The sequence below is a fragment of the Cannabis sativa genome, unplaced genomic scaffold, assembly GCF_029168945.1.
Source record: "Cannabis sativa cultivar Pink pepper isolate KNU-18-1 unplaced genomic scaffold, ASM2916894v1 Contig3, whole genome shotgun sequence".
Taxonomy (NCBI): Eukaryota; Viridiplantae; Streptophyta; class Magnoliopsida; order Rosales; family Cannabaceae; genus Cannabis; species Cannabis sativa.
In genome coordinates this window covers 4,363,117-4,373,445 of record NW_026870039.1, presented here as the reverse complement: position 1 = coordinate 4,373,445, position 10,329 = coordinate 4,363,117, and the positions used below count along the sequence as shown (strand labels likewise).

General features: G+C 33.4%; 1 protein-coding gene across 1 annotated transcript; it reads left to right on the top strand.

Annotated features, from left to right (window-relative positions):
• Positions 1-4,623, top strand: LOC133033193 (probable aquaporin TIP4-3). The gene is made up of 3 exons (XM_061107828.1): positions 1-183; positions 281-383; positions 3,558-4,623. The coding sequence occupies exons 1-3, from the start codon at positions 104-106 to the stop codon at positions 4,350-4,352; spliced, it is 978 nt and encodes a 325-aa protein (XP_060963811.1). The 5' UTR covers positions 1-103; the 3' UTR covers positions 4,353-4,623.
• The last annotated feature ends 5,706 nt before the right edge of the window (positions 4,624-10,329 follow it).

Below are 10,329 nucleotides of genomic sequence, written 5' to 3'. Positions count from 1 at the left end.
ATATAAACACACTATATAGAAACAAATAATATAAACATTAGCTTAAATTCAGTACAAGGTAGAAAATTAAGAAAGCAATAAATTAGTGGCAACTTCATGATCAATGGCCGGAAATGTAATGGAAGATGAAGAAAATGTGTACACTGGCTCTGGCAGAAGAGTTCAACCTTTCTCCACAGAAAGGTACCACAAACTTATATTATATGTTAAATATATACTAAAGTAGCCAATAATATATATGTATTTATTTACATTTTATTATATGATGATCTTCTAACAGAGGAGAAGAGTCATGGATTAATGTTGATGAGGAAAGTAAGAAGCAGTCCAACTCTACCACCCTTAGTGGTCTATTGGGTTTAAACGAGTTAGTCTCCTTGGAGGTCAGTTCTAGTTTTGTTTATTTAAAATATAATAAAATGGTTATGGTGATTAATTTAAGCTACCATCTTATTCGCCTTGTGTCTTAAATCATAACAAGGACGTTTTTTTAAAGAATTGCATTATTCGGACCCTTTTTCTTCTTTATTTTGTTAGACATGAGGGAACAAGTGAGGGAATTGTTCCATAACAATTAAAAAATAAGTTTTATGTTTAATTAATTAAAAATCAAGAAGAAATTAGTCCATTCAAGAAAAAGGGAGTAGAAAGTGGAAAATCTTATTAACATTATATTATTTATTGATACATTTAGCACGATTTTTTTTTTTAAAAAAAAAAAATTGCATTTTATGATGAAGGTAATTAATTACAAATATACAATAACTGAGTTTTTTTTAATAGATATTCACAAACATATAAAAGTTTTTTACAAACTTATGGAAATTTATGTAGTTAACTCTATGTAGACCTACATATTTATTCTGGTATATTGTTGAAAATAAAATTCAAATAATTATTTATTACGTAAAAAAATTGTACGTGCAATAAAATATTTAAATATTATTTTTAGTATTGTAAACTACTTATAATTTTTCTAAAAATTTACAGGCAATCTTAACTATAACATGCACGATTATTAAAAATATTGGACTAAAAAAGAATTTTTACACCACATACTGAAATTTCTAACTTTCTTTTTTATCGTGGGGCGGAATTTTTTCAAAAATACCGTGTAAGTTTTATACTGTGTACTGTGTTAAGTTTTCACGATTGTTCCACGGTTGTGTTTTAGTTGTTCCACTGTTGTTTTAATTGTTCTGTTTTATTATTTTACGATTGTTTTATAAAAAGAAAATATTTTAGTAAAAAAGTTTTATGTGACAGTAAAATTGTAAATTTTTGTCTAAAATTCAGTATTTTTATAAAAACCCACTAAAAAACTCTTTTGGATGCCGAAATAGATCGGCGGTCTAGTGAATCACTCTTTTAAGAGGTGTACTATAGACTTACCCAAAACTTATAGAAGTTATAAGAGTTGTACTTTTGTAAACTTATAAAAGTTATCATATTTTTAATATATTCTTTTAAATTTTGGTAATTTAGAAAATTATATAAAGTTACTTTTTGTTGTTTTTTTTTATTTACAAAAATATGGTAGTTTTATATTTTATTTTATTTTTAAAATATAAATAACCTCACATTTAAAAAATATTATTTCTAAGTGAAATATATTTATAATTGTATAACTTTTTGAGAAGAAAAAAAAACTATTATTTTCATAATTTTAATTTTTATAGTTTATATAATAGAGTTTTGGGGGCTAAACTCTTCCAACTGCCTTTTTATTTGTACTCAATCCTCCAAGTTCAAATTTTGGCAGAAAACTCTCCAAACTACTGAACTGGTAGCAAATTTAAGGTGTCATCCGGTTAAGTGTCACTATGAACTACTTATGTATATATTCTTGTACACTTAATACGTTTATATTGGTACACCTAATATTTTTATTTAAAAAATATAAAAATTATTTTCAAAATTCATTTTGAAATTAAATAAAATTATAAAAATAAAATATTTAAGAAAATAAAAAATATTACAAATTTTGAAATAATTTTTATATTTTTAAATAATAATATTAGGTGTACCAATATAAATGTGACACATGTACAAAAGTGTACATATAAGAATTCTATATTGGTAGTTAACCGTGGAAAATGGATGACACCTTCAATTTGCTCTCAGTTCAGTAGTTTGGAGGCTTTTACCGTTAAAATTTGAACTTAGAAGATTAAATGCAAGTTGAGTGATAATTGAGAAGGTTTAGCTGAAAAAAAAAACTCTATATAATATACATATTTACGATCTAACAAAATACCCATATTACTGCAAATACGGGTAACTAGTTACTTATATTACAACAACCATATAATTAATGAGCTTTGACTTTAATTTCCAAGTAACTAGTAACCCATAACTCTAAGTATGAGTGATAATTCTTCTTGAGAGGCTTTACTAGTTAATGTGAGAGAGGTAACGGTTACCCATTTTATTATACAAAATTACAAATGATCGTACTAGTTACAAAGAGAGGGGTAACAAGTTACCCATATTACTTCACAAATGAGTAAGTAGTTACCAAAAATTGTGAAAAAAATACAAATCTATATAATTGATTGATCGTGTATGTATTTAATTTATAAGTCTTTACTCATATCTCAGCAAACAAATACGAGTAACCAGTTACTGTGAGAAAGGTAACCAATGTCTTTGACATAGTAACTTGTTGCGTATACTTTCTATCAAAAAAAAAAAAAACTTGTTGCGTACACAAATTCAAGCAAAAGTAAGTAGTTACCAAACAAATTTTTTAATGGTAACTAATGTGATGGTTATAGGAAGTTTTCATAATATGAATTTATCTTTTTATTTTTTTTAGTGTTACTATGAATTTATCATATTGGCATTATTAGTATTTTTCTTTCTATTACGATTATTTATAATTTTTTATGCAATTTATTGTCAATTATTTTGATCTAACAAACTATTCAAATTATGAGTAACCAATTGCTTTTAATATTGGTAACTTGTTACTTAGATGAGAATATTCAAATTTGGACGAAAGAAAAAAAAAAAGAGATATCTAAATGTGAAAAACTAATTTATCATCTAACTAATTACTTAATAAAATTATAATGATAATAAATAATAAATTAATTATATAATTTTTTTTTTTGAACACAATTAATTATATAATATTAAAATATGAAATACTCTCTTAAAAACTGCACGTGGAAAAAGAAAATAACAAATGAAAGAGAAAGACAAAAAAAAAAAAATAGAAAGTGAAATAATAAGTAGAAAAAAGATGAAAGAAAAAATAGAAAAGAAAATAAGAGGTGAAAAAAAATGAGAAAGAAAGAAAGAAATGATGAAGTAAGAAAAACTGAGAGAAGTGCCCTTATTTTTATTTTTAACTCTCAAATTTTGTTCAATCTATAATTTTACTAACTATGAACAATATGAAAAGAATCAAATAATATTACATCACTATTTGTAATATTTGGGTTCGTATGGTGAGACATGTCACGTATCATTATTACCTTTTATATTAGCATGTCATAAATTACTTCTTGCTGTATTTGATCATGATATCTCTAAGTGTTGATTAATAATAGGTTTGGAGAGCATCATTGGCAGAGCTTATAGGCACTGCATTGTTGGTGTTTTCACTTGATACCATTGTGATATCTTCATTTGAGTCCAAAGCAAGCTCACCAAATCTTGTCATGGCCATCCTAATCGCCATAATTGTCACAATTCTCCTTCTTGCTACCCACCCCGTCTCTGGTGGCCACATCAACCCCGTTATCACATTTTCCGCCGCACTCGTTGGCATCATCTCCTTTTCACGTGCAACCATCTACATTTTGGCTCAGTGTGTTGGAGCCATGTTAGGTGCACTAGCACTAAAAGCTGTGGTCAACAACACTATTGAGGAAACATTCTCATTAGGTGGATGCACCCTCACAGTTGTTGCACCAGGGCCTAATGGGCCCATTGTGGTAGGCTTAGGGATGGAGCAAGCTCTATGGCTAGAGATTCTTTGCTCCTTTGTATTTCTTTGGGCTTCAGTATGGATGGCCTTTGATCGTCGCCAGGCCCAAGACCTTGGAAAAGTGGTAGTCTTTATAATTATTGGGTTGGTAGTGGGCCTGCTTGTTTTTATCTCGACAACAGTGACTGGTGCTAAAGGCTATGCTGGGGCTGGAATGAACCCAGCTAGGTGCTTGGGTGCAGCTTTGGTGCGCGGGGGCCACCTCTGGTATGGGCACTGGGTGTTTTGGGTTGGACCCTCTATTTCTTGTGTAGCATTTTACTTATACACCAAGCTCATTCCACATAATCATTTTCATCACTCAGACGGATTTAAGCACGATTTCTTTAAAATTGTGAAATATATATTTAAATAATTTCAGGGGAAGGTTATATGTAGTAGAAAACAACAAATAATTTATATATGTTGGAGAAGAAGAATTCGAACTTGGGGCCTCATTTTGTAAGGAATTACTAAATTGTGTCTATAACCACAAATAATATTTCTACTTGATAGGAAGGAAAAAAAGGTTAAAGTGAAAAAAAAAAATGTCATTGTAAAAAATAAAATTATTGATGGGTAATTGTGTTGGCTGTAAGAGGAAGGAGCAAGGAAATGATAATATTTATTCGAGCTGTTACCATTATTCCATATTTAGTTTATAAATGTATTTGTCATGCAATGAATTTCATGACATGCATTTTCTATGTTATATATAACACTAGAAGCTCAATTTTCTTTTGCATGTTATTTTTGAAACATTTGAATTTGATAGTGGATTTGCTTCACTTTTGGACAAAACCACCTAGATGTACATTATCAAGAGTAATTTTGGACAAATTATGTTAAATTTAGGGCTCGTTTGGAATGCCGTATTAGGTCGTATTGTAGTGTATTGTATTATATTGAATTGTATTTTATAAAATATTTTTATGTAAAACTATATGTGGTAATAACTTTTATGGACACCTAAATACATAATATTTTAGTATAAATTAAAGTTTAACATAGTATTATATAAAAATATGATATATAATCCAATTCAATATAATACAATACAATACAATACGACCTAATACGGCGTTCCAAACGAGCCCTTAGTGTGTAATTTACTACTTTATCTTAATGAGCTACATAAGGAAACAGGTTGTTGGGAGTTATGTATATATTCCAATTTTTCCTTAGAATCAATATTTGCAAAATAATATAATACAAACCCTGAAATTATTTTTCTGTTAAAGATCAATAACAAATGGAATTATAAAGCATATTCAGAGTTTTTAAATTTCTTTCAATATAAATAATTATGCATAGTAATCAAAGCACTAAATACAAGCCACTAAATTATTTTATAAAAAATAAAAATCACTATAAACCTTCTACTATAATAATAATAAGGGAAATTTCAATTTTTGGCCTTAATAATACAAGTCATATCAAAATTTATACCCTTCCTTAATTTGTACAAATTTAGTCCATTAATTACATGAACTTCCCATTTTACCCTTTTTTTTAAAAAAAAAAATAGCTAAAATCTGAAATGATGTTTCTCTCTCTTCCCTCTTCCCTCTCTCTCGTGCACCACTCTCTCTCTCTAGAAAAAAACTGAAAAATTTATCAAAAAATTTCCCTCTATCCGTCCCACTCTCTCGTCACTCTCTTTATTTGCTGTTGAATGGTTGTTTTCTCGGTGGGTGTTGGTAGAAAACCGAAGCACAACTCAATATCACTCAAGAATCTTACACCATTATAATGGGTAAGTTGTATTTTAAGCATTTTGTTTGACTTTATGTAGTTTAAAATTGTTATATGTGTGTTTTTTGTTGGAACTGCTGTTTTTTGGTCTGAAATTGTTGAGATCTGGCAGATCTGGTTTTCAGTCGAATTCTGGGTTTTCCAGTGTTATCGATGCTATGTCGATGCTATGTCGATGGTTTGTCGATGATTACAAAAGGAAAGGTCAGTGACGACCATTATCGACGTTATGTCGACATAATGTCGACATGTTGTTGACATCATGCAACCAACATGGTATTAACTATTTATTAACTATTTGTCGACATTTTGTCGACAGAATGTCGACAACAAGCATTTTTCTTTTTTTTTAGAAGTTGTCGATATTTTGTCGACATGATATGCAAATGAAAAAAAAAACCGTGAATAAAACATAAACATAACATAACATTAACATGAAATAAAGTTCATTAAAAACATAACATAACATAAAAAAAAACAGAAAAAAAAAACAGAAAATAAAGTTCATAAAAAAAAAAAACAAACATTAAATAAAACTCACCACAAGCCATAACATAAGAAATTATTTTTTTTTTAAATTCTTTGGCTTGTGGGTGAGCCTTGCAATACTTGCATAATGTTTCAGGCTTCACCGGTTTACCGTTAAAGATGCCTAGTTTGCAACGACGGCATCCTTCGGGGAACCCTAGTGGTGGAGCCGGCCATACACCAGTTTTGCAAAAATGTGCTTCAAGTTGCCTGAACCTGAACTCGTTCCCACATCGTTCTCTTTTGAAAGCTCTTTAGGCGTCAAAAACTTTCTGCATTGCAGGAGTAACTATGCCAACATCAGGCTCCTGCTTCAGCTCTTCAGGAGTTAAGATGGGGAATTTGCCGTTCTTTCTTGGGGCCATATTTAGAACTTAAGAATAAGAGAAATTTTTAAGAGTAAGAGAGAAGTAGAAGACAAGAGCACTTATGAATAAGAAAGGGATTTGCTTTTATAGAGCAGTAAACATGTTGGGAATGTATGAAAATTTAATGGTCATTAAATGCGTAACTGTACAGGTAAAACGCATGAAATGGTGTATTTGTCGACTGAATGTCGACATGATGTCGACAACATACCAATTTAGTGTCACTGCTAACACATTTGTCGATTCCATGTCGACGTCATGTCGACATGTTGTCGATAGGACATGTGTCTGACATGCAACGTGTCAGTTGGGAAGGGTTGTTGGGAACGTAGGTAAAATTTATTAACATTAAATGTGCAACCGTTGTTAATTGTCGATTGAATGTCGATGATATGTTGATATTATGTCGATGGCGAGCATGATTGGTGTGGTTGTCGACTGTATGTCGATAGTATGTCGACACAATGTCGGCAATCAGTGCCCTAATTTCTGATGTTGTGATTATCGACATTATGTCTATTGATATCGATGGGATGTCGATTTTTATTTTTTTTTTTTGGGTGTTTTTTCCTTTACTCACCTTGTTTTTTTGGTTTGCAATTGCAGGAGACAAAGTGTTCCTTGTTGTATCGTACGATGGTGTTTGGTTATGTGAGAATTATAATTGGATCTACAAAGCAAATAGCAGCTTGACGTTGAACCGATTACAACCGAGACAACCCTACAAGAACTGCGACAAATTTTATATGAAGAGTTGGAAGTTGATCCGGTAGCGTATGATTTAAAGTTGGAGATTTGTTCCTTGTACATGAAGGGAAAAATGGTTGCGCCAGAGGTTATTAAGAGAGAACGCCAACTGAGAACGTTTTTAGAGATGAGGGCAACAATGTCAAATACAGAGTTTATGCCATTATTCGTGACCAAGGTGAGAAAAGTTGGGAATTCGGAGCCTACGCCGCCTACTAATCTTCTCCCTCGGAGTGTGGTAGGGTCTTGCGTTCCCGAAACAGATGTTGGGATTGGTGTGAATGAGGAGGTTCCGGCCAATTTAGAGGTTCCGACCAATTTAGAGGTTCCGACCAATGTTGGGCAAGAACAAGAAGCGACAGGATTTCATCAGTTTGAAGAGTTCGATACACCCTTCTACAATAACGATCCTATTGTAGATTTGAATATGGACGATGAACATGATTTAGCAGTCGATGAACCCGTAGCGGGACCATTGTTGAGGTTAGAGTGTGTACCGAGTAACCAAGGTACACAGCGAGAACGACAACCTCGTAGTGAAAATTGCACTACACCTGGAACTAGCAGTAGTCGACCAGGCAGAACTGAAGAACATGCTCGTCATGCAACGTTCTCAACGTTCTCCTCTTTTGAAGTTTGTACCAAGTTCAAAGCTCCCATGTGGACAAAGGAAGATATAATGGAAAATCATGAGCTAACTACTTGTTTACAAAGTAAGGAAGCAGGGGTGATAGAGCTTGGTAATTTTTATCAAAACAAGGAAGAACTGAGACAAGTTGTGGGTAGGTTTGCACTTAATAACAATTTCGAGTGGATGGTGAAGAAGTCATCCCCTGATGTGTTGTATGTTACATGCAAGGCTCCAGATTGTAAATGGAGATTGAGGGGGAGGAAGAAGATGCATTCTGACAACTTTGAGGTCACTGTATTTCACAATGAACACACATGTAACTTGAATGCGAGACGTTCAGATCACCGTCAAGCAGCACCATGGGTAGTTGGCCACCTTATTAAGGGGAAGTACACCCAAGACGGAACTAAGTACAAGGCTAAAGACATACAGAGGGACATGTTTGACAACTACGGTATCAGTATGAGTTATGTGAAGGCGTGGAGGTGCAGGGAGATGGGACTTACGTATGCTAGGGGTACGCCTGAGTTTTCATACATGAAGCTTCACGGGTACTTGTACATGCCGGAACGAAGAATCCAGTACCATTACCGACTTGTACTTAGAGGATGAGCGGTTCAAGTACCGTTTTATATCACTCGGTGCATGTAGAAGGGGCTTTTCTTTTTGTCGTCTGTTTTGAGTATCGATGGCACCTTCGAAGACGAAGTACGGCGGTATAATGTTAGTTCTTTGTGGCATACGATGCGAACAACCAATTGTTGCCGGTTGCTTATGGTATCGTTGACAGTGAGAATAACGACTCCTGGACGTATTTCTTACAGAAGTTGAGGGTAGCAATTGGCGTGGTTGAGAACTTAGTGTTTGTGTCAGATAGGCATCAAAGCATTGATCATCTTTGTTGAACTCGTTTTTCCGAAGCAGTCCAACGTGCATGCTATCACCACATTGTTATGAACGTGAACGCCAAATTCAAGATCGATGCTTTTCACAACCAAATATATAATGTTGCTTACGCATGGTCGAAGACTGAATGCGATAGAGAGTTCGAGAAGCTTAGAAAGATGAATCCGGCCATTGCTGCATATGTGGAGAGTATAGGGTTTGAGAAGTGGGCTCACCCTTATTGTTTGGGCGATAGATACAACATCATGACGAGCAACGCTGCTGAAAGCTTCAATAGTGTCACAGAAGAGTTCATGAAATATCCAATCACTACTTTGGTTGAATTTATCAGGTTCACACTCCAATCGTGGTTCGCTGATCGCCTCGAAAATGCTGACAAATGTGCCACCCCTTTGGCCACGCTCTTTGAAAAAAACTTGGCAAAAATTCATGAAAATGCAAGGTACAGGCGCGTCCAACGAAATGGAGCCAATTTGTATAACGTTGGTAGGGGACCTAACGGTGAAAGAGGTGGTGATGTGAATCTAGTTGAAAGAACATGCACCTGCGACGTGTTCACGTTATTGAAACTCCCTTGCCTTCATGCATGTGTCGCGGCATTGAAAATGAACACAAGTGTGTACACGCTTTGCTCACCTTATTATTCAAAAGAAACGTGGAGGAAGATTTACGATGATACCATCAATCTTGCTGGTGACGAGGATGATTGGGTTCTCCCAGAACACATCAAGAATATGAAAGTTGGGGTACCTGTGGAAAAGAAGCCTGTAGGTCGTCCGAGAAAAAGCAACTTATTTGGAAGAAGACGGGAGAACCGTTTCCGTCCGAGTGATAAAAAAAGGTTCGTACCACGAGCTTGCGGCCATTGTGGCGATTCGAGCCACAACAGAGCAACATGCAAAGCCCGCATCTGAGGCGTCTTGTACGTATTCGTTGGGAAATTTGATATATTGTAATGATGCATATTTTGTCATAGTTATTTTTGTTGAGGTTGAATATTTTTCAAATATTTTAATTATTTTTAGGTTTAATAGTTATTTTTGTTGAATAATATTGATATTTTATATTTGAAACCACGAATAATTATCAAAATTTGAACGAAAAGAAAATCTATATATACATAACTGTAATGTTAATTACACAAAATATACAATGTCCCAATAATTACACATATAATCAGCCGACATTTTGGTAAAATAAATCGTCACACCACCGTTGACGAAACATAGCTATCCTGATGCGGCGTCACATCGGTCAATCCACGCTGCATCATGAGATGCTCCACATACTCAATGCAATAGATGCCACAATCACCACTAAATGCAAAATAAAATGTAAAGTCAGTCTAACGTAAAACATATTTTAATACTATAGTACTTTTTTATCGCTATGTACCTGGTTGCTGACTTCGAAACTAA

Excerpts from the sequence above, each read along its gene's own strand:
- LOC133033193 (XM_061107828.1), top strand. The coding sequence starts at position 104 with ATGGCCGGAAATGTAATGGAAGATGAAGAAAATGTGTACACTGGCTCT. Across the intron at positions 184-280 it reads CAACCTTTCTCCACAGAAAG|AGGAGAAGAGTCATGGATTA; the intron begins GTACCACAAACT and ends ATCTTCTAACAG. Across the intron at positions 384-3,557 it reads ACGAGTTAGTCTCCTTGGAG|GTTTGGAGAGCATCATTGGC; the intron begins GTCAGTTCTAGT and ends GATTAATAATAG.